Source organism: Varroa destructor, unplaced genomic scaffold (assembly GCF_002443255.2).
Source record: "Varroa destructor unplaced genomic scaffold, Vdes_3.0 BEIS01000002.1, whole genome shotgun sequence".
Lineage (NCBI taxonomy): Eukaryota > Metazoa > Arthropoda > Arachnida > Mesostigmata > Varroidae > Varroa > Varroa destructor.
The window spans coordinates 6,433,088-6,453,739 of NW_019211455.1; the positions used below are offsets into that span (position 1 = coordinate 6,433,088).

Genomic DNA, 20,652 nt, shown 5'->3' on the forward strand with positions numbered 1-20,652 from the left:
ATAGAGAGAGAGAGAGAGAGAGAGAGAGAGAGAGAAAGAGAGAGAGAGAGAGACATGGTCCTACGCCCACCAAAAGTACATGGGGAAGTGTGGCAGCAGCGGAGAAAGACGAAGAAAGAAAGGAGAAAATAGTTACGGCGACTTTTTATGGTTTTTTTTCCCGTCCGGCAGTGGCCAATGCGTACGCGCAGAAAATCTTAGCTCTATCGCAAGAAAGTGACGTTGAGTGAAAACTCAGAGATTTTCCCTCTCTCTCCTCATTGTAGATAGTAGCTGAATTACGTAATCGACGCATGATGGGCGTGTCGAGAAGAGCAATGGCAACGGGAGCGTCGGTGGCTTCTTGATTTCCCGCAGCAACGTTTCAAGTTGAGGCGGAGAGCTGTTGGGATCGATGTGTTGCGCTCGGTGGATTCTGGGTCCCATTGGGGGCATCAGTTGCGAGGGGCTAATTTGCTCATTGTCGTCGTCTGTCGGCGGCGGCGGTGTATCTGCCGTCAGATGCTGGCCGAGGACGAGCGGCGCTGGCTCGAGCGGCAACAAAAATAGTTCGTCGGTCAGTCGGTTCTTGATCGGTCGATTCTACCGCCGCCGCCAATGATAATGGTAATTCGACCATACCGACCCGATACCGCCATCTCATCACACAATAGGGGGTCGAGGGCGTACCTTCCAGGTGGCGGTGATATCTGAACTAACTGATTAGCTGAAGCTGGCTATTCGCGGTCGGTCGAGCGACCCGGTCGGTTAACCAGAACGTCACTGCCCACGGGAGCAACCGTCACCATGACATCAAGCATAACAGGCACAAGCAACCGAGGCGGTGGCCAATGGTTGTCCATACACGAAAGGAAGAAGCCGCCAGGCCATTCAACACACGCACAAAAAACACAAACAAGCGTTTATATATATAATACGAATATGTAAGATATGTGTGCACCTATACACGCGTAACCGACGAAAAAGGTGGCCAACCAACCACCCTGAGTGACGCTCGTTTGGCGTCGTTTGTCGGTAGAAGCGAAACAACAGAACCCTGCCTTAGAACATTACTCGGTTTCTGTCTTTTCGATGCATTATTTTTCGATTCTCGTCGTGTAAAATGAGATGCAGTCGGAACATTAAAGCGACGACGACGACGACGACTTTGCTGAATCGTGGCGTTGCTGTTGTTTTCGTTGGTTTTGGTAGTGATCTTCAATCAGCGTCGCCGCACGTTGCGTACGACGTAGCGGTCATCGTTGGCCACTCGATGCCACTCCCTTGGCTAGCGAATCGACAGGCAGACCGACAGCTGATGACGACACATTGCCGCCGCCGCCGCCGCACAAAGACGTACACATCTGCCAGACATCCCTGCTCCGTGCTCTTCTACCGCGTCGAAATGCCTATCCGTGTGGCACGTATCTCTGGAAGATACAAAACAAGCAACAAATGAATGCAGTTCCCACCGTACTATCGCCACTGCTGTTTTTGTTGCTGCTGGAAGTGGTAGCTCTCGCTGCTGTGCTAATATTATAATGCTCGATCGAATTTTGTTCGCTTCCCATGTCACACGCGCACTAAGGCTCACATATACAAAAGTACTTCATGACGACAGAGCTCGGATGTGCACTGAATTAATTTACTCATTAATTTAGCTGGGCAATAGCCCCAGCCTGACGCTGCTGTTACTGCGGCCGTCGCCTCTGTCGCAAAACGTTCTGTGTACGTTTTTCTCCGAACAACAAACTACCACTTGATATCATATATATATATATATATGTTTAGAATACGATACGCGCCCGCTTCAGGAGCAAAGGGAGCGAGTACGACTCGAATAACGACAGCAGCACACGTTTATGGAAGAGGGAACCCGCACACGTATGCATGTAGATGCATGCCATGAGTGTTTGTATATAAATGTGCATATTTGTATACATAACTTTTTTTTTTTTTTTTGTTACAATATGTGTACGCCAAGGGCGAGATGGTGAGTAAACGGAGCAGAGAGATCCACTTAAAATGGGAAACCGAAATAGAGAAGTATCCAATAAATTCGAAACAGAGCAAAGAAAAAAAATCAAACGATCACTGGGAAAGAAGCCTCGACTGGTTTGGCCGTCTAAATAGAAACGCGTTTTGTTATTATAATAGTCAGGGCACATTCAATTCTTAGCGGTCACCCCTCCTTGAGCAACGCAGAAGTAGCAGCAGCAGCAGCAGCAGCAGCAGGGCGCATTATGACGCTCTGAAATGTTCGCTGGTAATTGTGACGACGGTTTTTGTGCAGACGGTCATGCGGATATTGCGGCTATTTCCACAACTTCCAGCTCGATTTCTTCTCCTGTGTGCGCAGACAACAATGACAACAACAGCTACAGGGACGGCAACGACAATGGCTATAATAGAGGACGAAATTAGGATGAGGTCATAGATACTCCTATCGTCATTGATGACCACGCTGACGCTGACGCTGACGCTGACGCTGATCACTGGGAACAGGGTGGAAACTGTTTGGCTGCTCGGTCAGTCGCACGTCCTATCTCTTCGTTCGCAACGATCTGCCAATGATTCGTCGGAAAACGAAATCGCGCCTTCGAAGCTAAGCCTCCCCTCTCAATAGCGAAATCATACGAATGTGGCGTCAACAGAAAAAAGAAGATATCCGATAGAAGAGCTAGCAAATCCATTTTTTCAGCATCAATAACAACGGAGTAGCAGCAGTGCCTGCAGATCTTTCTATTTCGTTCATATCTTAGAGATGCGTCTTGCAGACATCGATAAGATCGCCAATAGTCAGTACTGAATGATCAGAGGAACAGAGAAAAGCAGCAACGGCTGATGTGCATATGTATTATTATTTTAATCGTATCAACGATCTGTATGTAGGTACTCCACACGTGAATGATAACACGATGAACATTAAAGAAAAAACACTGCATGTAATAAATTAATTGATGATAGATGCAAATTAGTTCTGACGACTTCAAAAGAAAAAATATTTCGTAACGATGGCTATTGTTATTGGGGTTTTCTTCGTTACCCACCTCTTAAATTACATCATGATACTGCTACAGCCAATGAGTGAAGCTTCCAATGTATTGAAATAGCTTCTTAAGCAGAATATTGGCTTTTTATAGGGTCGAAGGGCGTTGCTGTACTGTGTGTGAACATTATTTATCGTCCGAATGTCGGTCGTTTGCATAGGTTGGCGCCCATCACGCATTTTGTATCCACTATATATGCGGTTCGTCGTAGATGCATGTGTCTATTATATTGAACTCATGTATAAACTTAATCTACATGTAGTTATTTGCTGGACAGTCGACGAGGGGCCTTCTATTTTCAGGGAAAAAGTCAGCGTGAAAGCATAAATGGCACAACGTGTTGGGTGGTGGTAGGAGATTTGGATGTTTATGCAGTGAAGACAGTAAGAGTAACGCGACTTTTTTTTTTTAATATTATCTTTGCCGTATAACAGTATATCGGAGAAAGAAAACCTGAAAAGGTCTTTACAGCTTCAGGCAGTGCATAGCAGTAACATCACCTGAGCGCGCCAGAGATCTCGTCGGCGTAGACTGTCGCAAAGAGGCAACCATCGGTCGAACAGTATCCGGGCCGCATCAACAGTCCAGCGACTTGAGTGGGACTTCAAGTAGCTGGACGACAAAAAAAGGTTACATTTTGGAAACAGACTTCGACGCCAAAGACGACAGCACAGGCAACAACAATAGCAAAAACAATATTGACATCCAATCGTCGTACCCACGACGATCGAGTATGCGGACGAGTTAATTTAATATTGACTTCTGGGAACGCCGTTCTCAAAGCCTTTGCAGATGCCTTCTTCCCGCTGCCTCACTTTGTTGACGTCCCGTTGACGAATTTATTGGTCCCCACGCCGGTGCACTATAGTGGAACAGGCCGATCAAATGCCTTCGTTCGTGCCTTCAGTTCTTCGGCGTTTCGGCCGGTGGCAAAGCCCGCTAGCCTTCGTGGCGTTCTCGATTTGAAATCGCGCCCCCGGTAGCCATAATAGTGTCACTGCGCGTCAGGGTACGCGCCATTTCTAACGGTAACTCGTGCGAGTTAGTCGACAAACAATGAAACTGCGTCTTTCTCATGCTCTGCCGTCGTTCGTTTATTGACGTTAACCTTCAACTTTGGTTGAAAAATCGCCGCTGCAGAAGGATTGTTTCTTTTTCTTTTAGTCCATGCATAATTGAACGGGAATGGGTGATAAGGACCCGGGCCTCGACAAGTGAAGTCTGCATTTAAATTGTAACTGTAGATCAAATGGCACCCTGGGTTAAAGCTCGTGAGCCGGGCCGAGACTCAAAGGTATTTGATCTATAGCGAGTACTTGGTTTAGATGGGTCCGTCCCGATGGTGTAATCGTAGCCGAGTCGCTTTGAAGCTGTGAAACTATAACTATCTACCACAAAGAGTGTGCGCATGTGAACTGAGCGGGCCCCTGGGGCATCATGGGTGGTGAACGCTGTGGGCGGCCATTACCTAGTGACAGAAGTCATATTTTTTCTTTAAACAAGATCGCTAGCTGAAGTGGTCCGCGGGTGCCTGTCAGCCAACCAGTCGAGTCAGACATATCACAGCTGTCCAGCCACAAGAGCCGTGGTAGTGAACAGCGCGACCTTATCTTGCTGAATACTGATGAACCTGACAGCGACCCCCCGGCAATCATTGAGAAAGAATCAATTCCCCTAGACTACACCCAGGGGGGTACCGGAAACCCTTCGACCTTGTCGTTAACACTCACTCCCCAGGTAGTGTCTCTGTCTTCGCTAGTCACTGGAGAAGAGACAGTAGTTATTCAGCCAGATAATAGGGTAGGAAAAATACATCCATTTATATCAATGAGTACATTCGATAACACTTTACCCCGGGTTTCTCATGGCTCATGCCAGCACAGCGAACACATGTCACTTATTGCCTCTACTTTATTCCTTCCTTATCTCGAGGAGTGCATCGTAGGTAATGTAGCGTTCTTTTTTGACAGAAATTAATATGTCCCGTAAACACCATCACATGGTTTCCGAAGCTGATTCGAATCAAGCCGTGAGATTTCGATGTACCGCCAGCTATTATGTACATCAATACACGATGGCAGTGCTCTTACCCCATAATGACACGATTAACACTGAGAACGGGAACAGATAATCAGCGGGTCAGTAAACGCAAAGAACTATACAGTGTCAAAGGCAGAGGCACACTCGTCACTGTTGTTTGACAACGGTAGCAGCGATAACACAAACAACGGTTATTCATCGGAGATGATCTAAGGTTGCCGTTACTAGCTCCCAGTGTTAATTGTATGCAAACAGAACTTACTGGATCGCTTCGTCTCGACGAGATCCGAAGACAGTCGGTCAGTAGCAGACGATCTTATTTGGCTGCATTTTTTGTTCAAGCGTCGCTGGGCTCTGCACGTCTGCTAGCATATCTGACTAGCCGCTCACCCTGCCGGCAGCCTCCTTCGTTGTTTTGGCCTCATATTTTGCTTATCAGTTTGCGTACGTTGGGCTGTTTTTGGTGTTGGGCCGCTGGCACTTGTGTACTACTATTGCGACGTCGTGCATTGGCTCATTTTCGAGTCCGCGCGATTCTGTAGAACGCTATCTGGCGCTGATACCCTCTAGCGGATGCGAGACCTCGAGCTTTTTGTATGCGTGATTGTGACTGGCTTGGCGACGACGATGACAACGTTGCCGACAAGGCTAAATTAGCTGGCACAAGACAAACAAAAATGATCTAGTATGATTTCAGTGAAGCTTACCGCAGAACCTTGAACGAGTGATGGCAGTTCTAAATCTCATCAGCCTCGCCAACGTATGATTTGCTTATTTCGACAATAATCTTTAATCAAAAATTCTCTAATCAGACCCTACTTGCAGTAGCGTTTTCGTTCAATCCATGCCCTTAACTAGACATGCAAGAAGATTTCTGCCAAGAGAATGCGGAAGAGTCTCAGTCTTGATTGCGCGGTCATTGCTGTAGACGGAACAGCCTTTCTCCGGTCGCTAGGAATGACAATAATAGTAAACCTATTATGCATTCAAAAAAGATAACGCATGACTAGAAAAGGAATCAATCTGTTCCGGCATCGACTAACGAAGACACCTTCATCCGCCTACAACGACGACACATATGACGGTTATCGGCAGTGCAAACATATAGATCATAGGTGTATACGTAAGTAAATCGACTCCACACGAAAGCTGTTTCGTGTATTTCATGTATGTATTCTGCTCATTTAGAATTGATACCTATTGAATCATCGATGCTGGTGCTTGCCTCGGTCGCTTCGTTTCTTAGCTGATCGCGGCTGTCCCGGGTCAAAGGTTACGTCTGACTGCTGTTCTGCTATCTGTTTCATTCGTTCATCCTTCGGCGCTGCGGCCATTGGCGGAATCTCGTCTGAGTAGACTGGCGACTGATGCCGCCACTGCCGCTGCTATGATGTCAATCGCAACGGATCCTCAGAATTTCACAAGTTATCGTATCATGGTTCCGTTCTTTTTTTTTTTCCCTTTTACTGCTGCCGTTTCGTCTTGTTCATTCGTTCGTGCGTTTTCGTCATCGTCTTCTACTACGCCTGCTACAATCCACAATTTTAAGTCTTTCCCCTTGTTCGGCTTTTCTCGCTGTTTTCTTTTAATCTGCCTCTAATAGAATATGCAAATGTCGATGAGCGCCGATCAACGGCGGCGTCAACAGCCGGCGCTGATCGGCGCAAAACAGGAGGCGCGAATCGACTTAAATTATTGTTCAACAACAGCGACGACCGTTTATACGCACGTGTGAGCATACAACGGTAAAATTAAATGATCAATGCCTCTTAAAAGCGTTCCTCGTTGAGATCGAACGAGGATCGAAGCTTGCAAAGCGTCTGCAACGATAACCCGAACCCTTGCATCACAGGCCAGGCAAGTCGTCCTAACAAACATTCATTTTTGTTTGCATCACCGGCTAACACGACACACACAAGCAGAATTTTCTGCCTAGGATAGATTCGCCAGCAGCGGCACAAAAACATCGACACCCACAACCGGCACCATCATCCAACACTGGAAGTATTACTAGCATCAATGGAGCGGTCGGCATCCGCGCTGGCGGTCTCCTGACGACTGAGGCACTTTTGCCGATACACTTTTACATGGTGCATGGTGCGGTATGCTGCCATGCCGCACTAAGAACAACAGAAAGCAACGTCACACAGGCAAAGATTGGAATACGTATCCCTCTGAAAGCTAAAGTGTGCTGTTTATGTAGATGCTAAAAAGTGTGATGGCCAGATTCGTGACTGACTGACTGATACTGAGGAGACTGTCTATTGACAAAACGGCGTATGCACAAATCTCACCGGACGCGTATCATCATTGAGCAATAATATCGTAGCTAACCCCGTTCTTCGTCGATAGCACAGCGAAAAGATCCGCATACTATACAACAATCGACTGTTAGCAACAATTTTTTTCCGTTCTCCTAATCTTTCGGGAAGCTAAGTGCTTCCCTCAGCTTGGCTGAGCTGTTACCTCATTTGAATGCGGTTCATCACTATTCTGACTTCGATTACACATTTGTGACTGTTTTTATTTGTATCCTGACGAAATTCATTCCATAAGTGGCAAGAAAGCCTACCGATGGCGCCACAGGAATAAGAAAAGTTTAATACGACCTGCTGCTGCTGCTGCTGCTGTTGCGATTGATGTTGCTCTCGCTACCTCTGAATATGTTGTCGGAAAGCGACGGTACCCCTGACCTATGTAGAAGTAAGTCAGATTGGCTAAGAATATCGCTTCCTGTTTCACCGTACGAGCATGACGGAGTTTGCTTGTCTGTCTGTCTGCCTGCCTGTCGGCCTGTATCTGGGGGTAGACCTGCTAACGAAATCTAAGTACCATAAAAGCTGCTGTTGGTGTTATTAGGAGAAAGCGACAGCGTGTGTGTGTGTGTGTGTGTACATTCAAGATATTTGTAGTCCTGGTTTACTCGAACCGTGGCTGCCTTGCGGTGGACGAGCCGGTCAACATGCGGACGGACGGTGCGGGTGCAGCGTTATAGCGGCCTTATGTCGGACAAAATAAGGGCAGCGGCGGCGGCAACAGCAGAAGCTGCGTAACATGGTCGCTGGCTGATTTAGACTCTGCGGATGTGTGAATGCTTGGAGCGACATCTCGCCGCCTTCCCCATAAACTCGGCCTACAGAAATAAGGACTAAGGAATAGCAGCGACAGCGAAAGCAGAGGAAGCAAAAGAAGGAACACAATGTGCGTTCTACCGAGGCGAGCACCGTTCATGCACTTGCTTCTGTTTGGCTAATTCTTCTTACTGCTGCTGCCACCGTTGTTGCTGCGGTAGGCCAACGAGCGATGAAGGCTGTGCAGGACTAAATAGAATGTGTTTCGATGTTCGGCTTCGTATCGTTTTCCGTATCCGAACAACTTCTTTAGAGTTTAGTGAAACTCACTAGTTCTAAACAGTTATTGCTGGTAAGTGTAAACTAGCCCGCGTGTGTATCATTGAAGCTTAATTGAACAAGTTTAAGTAATCTTTTACGTGACATTTAACTCCTGATGACACTGATTATAACGAGTCTTGTCATCATCGATAACAGTTACATGTACTAGTCTGGTAATAAAATCGACAACAGCCGAAATAATCTGTTTTATTACTTTTTTTTTTTTTTTTTTTTTTTTTTAGCGGTCTAGCCGACGGCACCATTTACCGTTTGCCGTTTGAAGAAAAGCCAGCTGACTTATTCCTTTCTTTCTACCTATACGGTATTGCCATTGTAGCAGGCGCGGCAACAGTGGCAACATATCAATCAATATGAATGCGTGGAGGTGGGAGACACGACGATATCTGGGACGTCGTCGTCGTCGTCGGCCATGATGAGGATGAAGATCGCCAGACGACGAACGACGGACACCGGACGCTAGCGCATGCCGGTGAAAGGGCGCATATCGATACAACTACCGCTACTACTATATCACTACACTGTGTCTGTATCTTTACGCATTTTTGTGTATGTTCATGTAGTGTTGTACAAACAATGCCATCTACTATATCGGTAACTGGCTCATGCACACAATACAGATAAAATAAGTATATTCTCACACAAACAAAACACCCAGCGAGTCTATCTATCTGACCACAGCTGCCGCTTGCTTCTGCTGTTACTACTACTACCGTTGCAGCTGCCATAGCTGACAGTCTAATGTGCGCTTATGTGCTTCGATCTATCTGATTGGTTGGTTGTGAAAGGATAAATGCAGTACTGGACGAACGGGCCGACTGATCGACCGATGAACGAACGCGTCCGTGTCGTGTTCGAGGGAAGGAACACTGCTTCGCTCACAAGCGTAACTAACGGTACGGTGGCGAACGAAGTACGTCGTTTGTGAGTCTATTCAATTCTTCCTGCGGTTACGGTGTCGGCAACCACGAGCACCGCTCTGACGTATTGCGTTTGTAGTTGCAGCAATAGCTACTCGGCCGAAGATACGAAAGTGCGCGTCTGGCAGTAGCCAGGCACCGGCCGACGAACCGCCCGCAGATATGTATAGCACTCACTATATCTGCAGTTATATACCCGGACTAGAGCCCTACAACTGTCTGTCTTCGAGCGAGGCGGCACGGAACAAATGAAAACCGCAGCGGGAGCGGTCGATATTGTTTGTTCCTGCGCATTCTGTCATAGCGTGCTACCAGCAGCGTCCGTTGTCTGACTATCCGTCCTTCTGTCCGTTCGTTGGCAGTTGGGTTTCCCAAGCGATCCAGGACGTTTGTTCTATTCACTCCCGTAGTCGTTCATCTCGGTCCCATCCATCTGCACCACAATGTCAGTAACAGTCAAATGTTAGTTTCTTATTATTGCAGCCGACAGCTCGGTTCGATGGTGATAGTGGGGACAGAAGTTCGCCGCTGAATCTCTTCTAGCGGCACCATCGCCACTCCCATAAAAGTGGCCACCGATGGAAAAGTCACGTTGGATGCACGCACAGGCAGGTTACCTCTTATTTCTTTGAAGCAGAGCGCTCAACCATTGCGTCTCGCTTCAATGTGGGAGAAGACTAAACCATGCCTAGCGGCGTATGTATACGAACTAGCATCGTTCTCTGGTAATAATAAACGCATGGGTGGAAAGAAGTTCCCGAAATGAAAATGAAACGTCGACTGTGGGCCCACTCGCAAATTGACTTTTCAAACTGGCAGTGTGGTGCATTCGCGCTTCTGATCAGAGTTCCTCTGTTGTTAAACGATCTTTGCCGTGGGTCGGTCGGTGGGTCAGTCACTGCCCAGCGGCAAAAACAGCATACACTTCTACTGATGGATGAAAACCGGAGCCGACATTTATTTTTATTTTGTGCTCTATAGGCTCATGTCCAGGCGAGATATAGCAGCGACTGTGCTACAGTATTTAACTTTCTTGCCTTGGGATTATTGCTTAGGCCTACCGACTGAGGCCGCGGAGTCGACAGCGATCGGTTTTTGAGGTCAAATTCCTCATTTCTCGCGCTCTGCCCTTGTTACTACTAGGGAATTGCTAAATATCGTCGAGCCGATGGTATTCTGTGGTCAGTTGCCGTTTTTGAGCTTGTGCACGTTTTACAGCCTGCCGTTTCGCAGCCGACAATCAATTGAGCCATTACTTTTAGCAACACTTGATGCAGGCGCAACTGGGAACGAGAGGCTGGCCAGTCCTAAACAGGACCGGTAGCGTGAAGCAGTCCTAAGGAGAATGATTGATTGATCGATTAATTGATTCCGTGATTTGAGTTAGCGCCTTATGCGTGCCAGCCGTTCTGCTTAGGTCGTAATCGACGTAACTTTTCCGTACAACTGTTCTGTGGCAATCTTTAGTAGCTAATCTTCCGTTCTTTTCTCGGTTGAGCCAATATGACTGCTTTGGATCGTTTGCTTTTTATCTTTAGTTGTTATTGTTTTAATTCTATTTTACGTGTAGCTTTGCCTATACCGCCATGTTTAAGTCGGTTTCAAACAGTTATTCTTTACTTAGCTTACTGTAGGTCGTCTGGGCGGACCTCAAGCTGCGTCGAACCAGTATATCTACTTTTTTTGGCTTCTGATCAAACGTCTTCAGATCACAAGCAGTTCGTCCTGTCCTCTTCTCCAAACAATATTCGGAACTCAATGATTCTCCTGTCGGCCAGCAGCAGCAGGAGCAATTCGACGAGCCGGCAAGCGAATGTAGACGACTAACGCGGGTGCTTTTTTATACGAGACAAAATAACTTGTCACTCTTGATGTTTTGCGAGGTATCTGGCCGATTTCCGATCATTGGGTCACGGCGAAAACCGTTTTTGCATTTACCACCAGGGGGGAGGGAGGTTATCGATTTTACGGTCGTATTTCTTCGAGAGAACTACCCACTCGAGTTTCCGTGCAATTGTCTCGGCAATCATTAGACTCTGACGAGAGGCTCAGAGATCAGGTGAAGGGATCCTTGGCACCTATCAGAGCTTTGTTTGATTTGTTCCAGTCTCTTACGACAGACTTTGCCGTAGCCACGTATAATCATTAATACTGTTTACTCAAATAAAGATTTCAGTGGCAGACAGCACTCTCCAATTTGACTCTCGTACGCTGTAACATTGGGCACCAAAGCTATTATTGGTGAACAGCGGGCTGTACAATTCCAACCTTGCATGGTCGGAAGCTATGAATGGATTAAGTGGATGTAAATAGTTGACTAAAAAAAGCTATTAGCATTATTTGTCTCTTCTTTTTTGGAAGAGTCTGCTCGTAGCTGTCAACAGCGTACGTTAGTGCCACGAGTGGTAACACCATCGACAACGAAGCGAGCGCGGAAGCACAGAAAACGGCCAATATCCGGAGCGGAGTCAATGCATCCATTTCCCTCCTCACAGGATTTTCTTTAGGACTCAAAGAAAAAAAAGGAGTCCAACGGCAGCACGGGCATAATCGGCGGGAATCCTAGTGAAGGAGCGCGTCTGTCGGCATCTGTCTTCGATGTCGTCGATTTTTGTGTCTACATGGATGTGTTTGTCTCTGTGGCTTTTTTTTTGTATGGATGAGGGGCCGCCATCGTTGAAACCGTGGTCGCGCCGCTGTGTTTAGCTCCGATCACTACGCCGACGGTGGTTGTGATGGTGTTAGTGTGACGGTGTTGTTTTGTAGCATGATCTTCTGGGCGACCAGGCGAAAGCTATATGTTGTCGTCTGATTGTCTGGCTGGCCCGCTGACACTCGGAATCGTTGGAGACAGACAACGATCGTACCTGCTGCTGCTATTGCGGGTTACTTGGCGTGTGGTGCTCACTCACAATTGCTGTTCGCTTACGGGAGGGACGGTAACTTGCTGTTGGCCAGACTGCTTCTGGAGCCGATAGTACGCATTACATCGTCTATCGTAGAGTCGCCAGTTAGTCCACCGGCCGGTCGTTTGGTCCTCTCAACTCGATAGTTTGTCTCCCACGCAGCGGTGCACGCGAGGGGCCACGGCCAGCTATACCAGTACCAGCAGAGTCAACAAAGGCGGACAAACGGCGTCAGGTATAGATGATACACGCGAACGAAAAGCCGCCTAAATCCCCAATCGTTGGCAGGGCTCTATATAGATGAAGGAGGATGCCAGCGAGCACAGCAGCAGAGCACAAACAAGCAAAACTACTGTTTCCTACGTCCGGTGAAGTATCACCACGAATGAATTCACTCATACGCACACGTTTTCCCAGCTTGACTCGTACAGTTCCATAGAAAAACGATGCGATCATTCTGGAATTGCACGAACGTACCCGAACTTATACGCTGAAATCTTAATTTTTAGCTTGTGCGCCGCTCGTCGATAAAACCGCTACGTAAAATATATACGGTAGGTTACTACCTGTTCACTTTTACCCATCCAAACATATCTCTCTAATCATACTGGAGATCGTCTTCATGGTTGTTTCTGTCGCCGTTGCCATCTACAATACACTAGATGGGAAAATACCCTCATGTGTCCATTTATTTGTGCTGCGTGCTATAATTACTATTATTATATTGTTAAAAAGAAGGTAATGAGCGGTAGTACTAATCGCCTATGTTCGATCAATGCTGAGGCGGATATCATAATATTCCTACAACATCAAGTATTCCTAGAGCAATCTAAAAGTAGTCCGGATATCTTCGAATCTCGGCGGTGCCGCGCATGTGGGGGCGCCGACACGTTCGTTACCGACCAACGAAACAAGTCGTATCGGGAGTGCGTATACAGCAAACGCCTTTATGCACAGGCGGTGTTGAACGAAAACGAAAGGAAAATGCCGAATTAGTTTTGAATAATACTTTGCACTACTGTTCACCGGGGCGGGCAATACGCTGATAGCTAACAAAAAGCAAGTGTGACCCTTCAATAGGGTGAGATCGGGGATACGATCAGTCGTTTTGAAGGAAGGGGCGACATTCTGCGAATTCGGAGCGAGATACAGCCTCTTGTCTGCCAGCCATCCGGTTGCCCTCTTTAAGATGAATGACGACTCGCGGGGAGGCCTATGTACTTGGGTGGATCCGTTGTTCTAGAGCGTGGATAAATCAAACTGTAGTTGACTACTTCGCATTTCTGATGAAATCTGTTCGTTCCCAGTAGAGTTCAGTGGCGAAGTAGCATGTGAAAGCACACTTGGGGCTAAAGATAAGCCACTGTAACAAACTTCAATTTTTGTTCTCGAAATAGTCTGTTGATATATCTCATTGTTTTTTTTTTTTCTGTTTCATTTTCAGGCTGTAATGGCGAGTGCTACTTTCCAATCGATATCCAGGGTACTTATCTGCTGCAACAGTCCAACGTGCAAGGTGGCATCAGCTATTCGGAGGTGATCATCGATTCAGACTCGATCCCGCCATGGGGGCATTGTCATAAGCGACGCGGTGGATCAGGAGTCATACTGCGTGATCCGACGGGTATTGAGGATTGTATGCGTTGCCTTCACTTGTCAGTGAAAAGTAACCATGTGGTCCACATTCAGGCCGAAGGCCTTGACAGGTGTTACACCACGGAAGAAGCAGCTCGTCTGCACTGTCCTGACGGAAACAATCAAGGCAGCTTTGAACATTATATTCTATATCGCAAAGATCCTCCGCAGGGAGTTTTCTGCCCATTTACTGGACGCTTTCGCGTTTCTTCGTACCAAAAGGATGGCCAGGAAAGCCGTTGTCTTGCACCGCGCAGTCAGTTCTCTGAAGTAGCTAATTGTCCACGAGGTGACAAACTTGCCGTAAAATTCCGGAGCTGTTCGTTTCCTGATCGAGGTAAACTGGGGTGATCGTCATTAGCATATTTACTACAGAGGAGAATAGGATTTTTCGTTTTATATAAGGCCATTATCGCGTACGAAGCGTGCATGCATAACAAATGTTCTTGAATTAAGTACTACCTACGCTCGTATCTCTCTGTATCGGTAGTTTTTTTTTTTGCTCAATACACCGTATCGCGGAATCTGCTTCCGATAAACTGGATCTAGAAATAACAATGCCTAGAAACAGAAATATACTAACTATCATCAACTCAGCTATGTATAAACAGCATTAATTCATTCGGCTAAAAATCAATGGATAGAGACGCAGAAGGGAAAGGATTCCTATAAAGTATATTTTATCCCGTCGATTTGTCATATGACCGTTACGACAGATTTAGAATTACGAACCCAGTCGAAAGTCAATGGTGTTATTACCATTTTGTATACCTGCACAACTCAGCTTAACAGTACGATGCTGTCCTGGGCAGCGAGCCTCTATCACGCTATTCTAAAAGACACGCGTAAAGAAACCTGTACGGTCGCTAGTTGAAACCGATACAAATCTACTGCTAAAGTCGCCGTCATATCAGCTGCAGCTCAATCGGATAATGTCCCTATATATCCTTTTTCTTGTCTCTCGTTGTCATTTATTTCATCATTGTCACTTCATTCCGTTTTTTTATCATAGTTCGTCATTGTCGTGCCGCTACGGCGTCAAGCTAGCGTTAAATATTGAAGATAGTATATCGTTCTTCAGCTTCGTTCGTTTATTTCGCCGGTCGATCATATAACTTCGATAGTATCTATCTGTTTGAAGAGAACGATGACAAAGAACAGCTATGGGGCAGAGTATGAGGTGAGCCGATTGTACGTGCGATCGCTCGCTCGCCTGCTGTCCACCTAGCAGTCATACAACCAGTCTGTCTGACTGGTAACGACACGAGCCTGGTACTACAACGGGTCGTTGTTTAGCCAGTCGTGCTGACGGTCGTTCCTTGTTTGTGCTCTGCTGCCTGCCTATGCTATCCGTACGATGCCTGCGTGCGCGAGACGCGGCCTGTTTTAGAAGAGGGACGGCACAGCCCCGTTAAAGGCCACGACGAGAACTAAAGGGTCGATGACGAATATGACGACGGCGACGGCGACGGCAGCGATCGAAGCGGTGTCGACCAAAGCGATGAACTCTGCGGTCGGCCATTCAGTGTCCGTGAGCGACGGCATAACAGCGGCCGCAACGACGGCGACAACAACAATTCAGCTTCCGTGGAATGACCATTTGACGCCGTCCGGCTGACTGGCAGCGGTACAGGCATAGGCAGAAACGGTCGCAGCTGCTTTTCTACACAGCTACCGCAATTTTCAATTATTTTTCATTTTTCAAAAATAAAGAAAAATACATTGTTTGCCCTTTGTGCGCGAGATCAGTGATGGTAACGGAGGCAATAATCAGTCCTCTGTCAATTGTATAGCGGCACGGGCTGCGAATGTATCGGATACATTTGCCCACTGAGCGTCGCGGGCAATAATCGTCAATATACTGTGTCAGAAGTAATCTAACGGTTAGTAGTTCACCGCATTGTTGACGTGTGCATGGCCGAAGAGGCAACGTTGTTGCATGCAGGACGATTCAATACGAATATCAGCTAACTTCGTTCAGATACAATGACTAGTATTTCTATATTGCATATTGCGTAGCAACGAAGAAAAATCAAATGTTGACCCGTTTTTCTGTTAAATGGGGGCTTGCCAGTTTGTGTTTGTATAGAAAAGCAGATATTTATCATTGTTGTTATTTTTGACTTTCAACAACGTGCTACATACATAACAGGCAAAAAGTCATCAGAACTCTCATCATTATTGGCGAGGATTATAGGCTGTGGAAGACATCTAATATAAAACATGTGTTCTGTAAACTGTCTTCAGTATACTGTACAAGAAAGGACCTGTTTGGGGTCGCGTATCACGATTCGATACGGAAGCATCGATACGATCCCTTTTGATTTGTTCTATATTGTTTAGTCTAGTTCCAAATAGCTGTTGCTTACGGACAACTTGGAACGAACGAACGAACGAACGAACGAACGAACGAACGAATTTACTTTCCGTCGTCTAGCTATCTGCGTTCGATTTTTCACGTATTTTTTGTCCTTTGAAGATCTACTCGCTAGTGGCATTCACGCCCGGATAGGAACGGGACGTCCGTTGGAGATATATTATCCCCTATATCCCTTTACGTTGAACGTTGCCAACTACTACAATAACAGAATCGTCTTAGCTGTGCATGCACACGTGCCAAACTCAAGCCTTGGTGCACGAGCAAGAGGGTGACGATTAGAAAACGCAAACTAAATTGTGGTGGCTTGAAAATACTAAATCGGTAAACGCTAACTGTGCCGCCATAGCTAACATTGGACGGTGAATTATCGCCAAAGTTTTGACAATCACTGACGGAGAGAGCGATGACGCTGTTGAGTCATATGGCCTTCCCAAGCTGGGTCAGCCCTCTTAGCGAGATCATATATTATTACCTGTTATTTCTTCATCGAGCGTCAGTTTAAGGTTGCCCCCATAAGGCGAACCGTATAAGCTTATAAAACCATTGAAACTCGTGCCGCTGCACTGTCGCTCATCAGCTTCGCCGCATAGACTGCATGCGGTCCAACATCGAGATTGACAGGCAGATAACGTGTTAACAATACATTCGGCAAAGTCGATCACGCTGTTTTACCCTAACGAGCAGAAGATCAGACGCCTGGCACTCGCTTATTTCATGCAGTCGTATCCATACAAGTAACTGTTAAGTACAATGCGCGTCTTAACGTACTGCTTTCGGTATATTCATACGTATATCAGCGAACACACAGGAGAGGAAGATGGTTCGTACTCTGCGGCGATAGCGTCGAAAAGACGTCCCGTTCCGACCAACAAAAGCATGATACAAAAAACGAACAAGCCGCGTAAGCATCGCAATAACGCCACTTGAGGTAAAAGAGTGGCCAACTGCAATCTCTGCATCGTGAGATCCGATGGACGGTACCATGTCGTCAACAACAGCAACAAAATGGTTGTACAAGGTGGTTATTTTTCCTGCCTTACACTTTGGTGTTCACAGCGTCAATCCGTCGTCCGCAGCCAAAGTTTTACCACTTGATACTTACATACTCACTCGCGGTTACCGTACAGATGCGGATGTTGTACGACAACAATAACGGCACGGCTGGCATCTACCACTAAAATGTTTACTATGATGATAGCAACAACGGCACTTCTATAGGAACAAGGCCAGCGGCTGGCATCGGTTCATTATTCCCTTCGATATGTGAGTCTCTGTGTGTTTTTGGCATTTCGTCTTGGCATTGTGCTTCATTGAGGTTTTCATTGCATCCCACCATGTCTTTGTCTGAAAGAACTTGCTGTTAGTCTGTTTCGCATTGTCGATACTTCAGTCTACCTTTCCTTCATCTTGTTTACCTCTTTTCTACCACCATAATCTTCTTTTTACGCTAGACACACGCTTAATGGTTTTTGCTCGGACCTCCCCCGCCTCCCGTAGCGACCGCACAACGGGTTTTTACTCATGCGGAGACATGCGTTTGCGTTTACGCGCCGCACCGATATTGCCTGTTGTTCGCAAACCTTCACGACGTTCTTATTACAACTCACAGTTCTACTATACCGATGTTAGGTATAACCAAGGGGATTCGGAACGTAGCAGCAAATAAATTTTCGCCTTACCAAAGTTTAGACAAGTCATAATGTTTGTACACGCAGAGAGGCGCGCACAAAACATATGAGCAGAAACAGGCGGTACAGATCTTCGACCGATGAATTGAAACTGCTCTGAGGATGTGACATCGTTTTATCTGTGTAGAGTAGTATGCGTGATTTCCTCGTATCGTTGCCATGCATTTTTTGTTACGCTGAGATTACAGTGCAAGCGTAAGTTCTACACTACTTAAACGAACGTTTGGGAACGGTCACGTAAGCCATTCATCGTCCATTTTTTTCAGGTTGTCAACAATTTTTTGCACGCATCGTACAATCCCATGGTGTACTGCGTAGTGAGGGCTTCACGACTTAGCTTAGGATGCCCGCAGGAAAATGTACGACCAGCTGAATTATCGAGCGACCTATCGATCGCCTGAAGGGCCGTCTACCTTATATTCCCTCAGACATCTGCGGCTACGCAAGCCATCGTCAGACGAGCTCAACACAACTTGCTCGCTCTCGTAGTAGTATAGTAGTCGTATAACATATAGCCCGGCGATTTCTCCTTGGTTCGGAAGCAGCGAATTGTAGCATTGCGTCGCGTGTGAGCGAACGAGGACTTCGCCGTCGCTATCTTCGTTTTTTCCTCGGTCCTTGGCGTTTTTCTAGTCGGCTATAAGTAGCAGAAGGCCGGCTCTACGTGAAGTCGTTCTGCCTGACTGCCGTCTGTATTTGTGACCATGGTGGGTGGTACTAACAGTTACTGTCGCCGCCGTTACAGATATTCCGTAGCCGTGGCAGTAACATTGAAGCTGCTTCTCCTGTTGCTAATTCGTCGCGAACTCATTCAACAAACGAATAACGTGCTGTTATCCCACCACTTACGGCCTTATAAATTTGCAACAACGGCGCAGCTGTCGCAATGACACAACAACGTAAACAAAAGCAGACGTCGATGATAACAACATCAACAACGATAACTGCGATGATATAGCAGTAACGAATCTGATAACGAATACCAAAATGAACGGGGAAAAAGTGTTAATAGACAAAAAAAAAAAAAACAATGAAATTCTGTGCAATTATTTCGGTTGTCAGTCCAACCTAATCTGAATTGTCCCTTGCGTCCAGCAAGCTAATGTAGGTGTGATTAGGTTTAACACGTCAACGGTGACGATAATGATGATCATGATCACAACGTTGTGATCTGATCATCTGCGAGCGTCCTTTATAGGCGCGCGAAGACCGGCTCACGTCTAAAAGCGAATCGACATGGACGCGCTCCACCGCTACCACTTTTCGAGGGAATTTTGTGCCCAGATATTTTACAGGTCTCTCGGGAAAGCCTCTTGTGAAATCGTTCGAGTGAAATGTAATTTATTATTGAATTTGCATGTATAATAAGATCTAAGATGATAGATACCGTCGTAAATAGTTTTTTCCTTTCTGTTTTTCTGATAAGTAAGAAATATGGTGCCTTTACGGTTTTAGTGGCGTATCGATGTCGATGGGGTGAGTAGGGTAAAATAAGATGCTGGACTTCGGAACTAATCTTTTTTTTTTCTCGAAAAAATGCTGTGTACAAATCCTTTACAGTATAAAATTATCTATTAACACGCTAGCATGTGGTCACATTAGTAAGAAGTTCATTGTTCTTGGCCCACATGCGCTAATAACACGCGGTTATCTTTGCCCTGTGTTTTACTTCAGACGAAGATTTTGTCTGTCTCGGTGACTGGGAAGGCGCCAACAGTGACGAACGTTTCGTTGCTTTAATGGATACGAGCGGCGATCCCAAACGAGCAAAATACCGCTGCGGAGTAAGTCATCTCGTGCTACTTTTGCATTTAGCGTCTATTACAGTTATTATTGTTATGTTACTCTGCCGTTGCGACTAAACGCTTTAAAGCATATTTTTAGGTACCCCCTTGTTCATACGAATCTCATTGAATCAATCTACAAAATGACCAAGTACGATTCAATAAATAACCAGTACCTATACAGGAACATATACGCACATACACCGCTTCAACTTTCATTTCCTCGTAGTAAACGTATATACATGTATATACGCGTCTACGACCAGTAAGCATTTTTTATGTTTTATATTGCTATATATATATATATATACATAAACGGCAATGCAGGCGGTTAGCTTCATTATACGCAACACCCTAATGGAAGCAGTTCGAGCTCGCAAGCTATTTCTACAATTTGAAGTACTACCTCTATGAGATCACTGTGCCTGAAAATGTCATGCCACTAGGCCTCACCGCATTTTCTGCCTCCACTGTGTCAGAATGATGACGATAAGATGACCTTTGTCTTTTCCTTTCACATACACACACAGATGCAAACATATATAAACGCTATCCAACATTAAGCGCACCAGCTGCCACTAAATTAAGCCAATACGCTACGTAAAATAGGATCACAATATATCTATTACATTTAATTGTAGAGCTGTATGAAGCCTTGCAGCACCTTGGAGCTGTTTGGTGCCGCAGGCTTGAAAACGTTTAGTTTCGATTGACGCTACTGTCAAGTGTTACCTCTGGTCATTCGTAAAAGCTAATATTAAATACGTTCCTCGGGGCTCTCAAAGCTGCAAACCCACCGACCAGCGCGGTCTTCTTCAGTAAAAAAGAAACAGTGCGATATGCCTACCGTTGATTGAAGC

The 20,652-nt window shown here is 46.1% G+C and overlaps 1 protein-coding gene across 5 annotated transcripts in view; it reads left to right on the top strand.

The window, feature by feature from the left end:
* Window positions 1–20,652, top strand: part of LOC111244311 (uncharacterized) — a 147,536-nt gene that overhangs the window by 90,601 nt on the left and 36,283 nt on the right. Inside the window, exons 1-4 of one of the 5 annotated variants that reach the window (XM_086981996.1) lie at window positions 5,496–6,192; window positions 8,704–9,004; window positions 13,750–14,277; window positions 19,683–19,792. In XM_086981996.1, the coding sequence (XP_086838122.1) occupies window positions 13,944–14,277; window positions 19,683–19,792 (444 nt within the window). In that variant the 5' untranslated portion in view covers window positions 5,496–6,192; window positions 8,704–9,004; window positions 13,750–13,943. Of the gene's footprint in view, window positions 1–5,495; window positions 6,193–7,748; window positions 8,493–8,703; window positions 9,005–12,842; window positions 12,860–13,749; window positions 14,278–19,682; window positions 19,793–20,652 lie in introns of those variants that run through there. The other 4 variants (XM_086981997.1, XM_086981998.1, XM_022791268.2 and 1 more) reach the window with 4 other exon arrangements.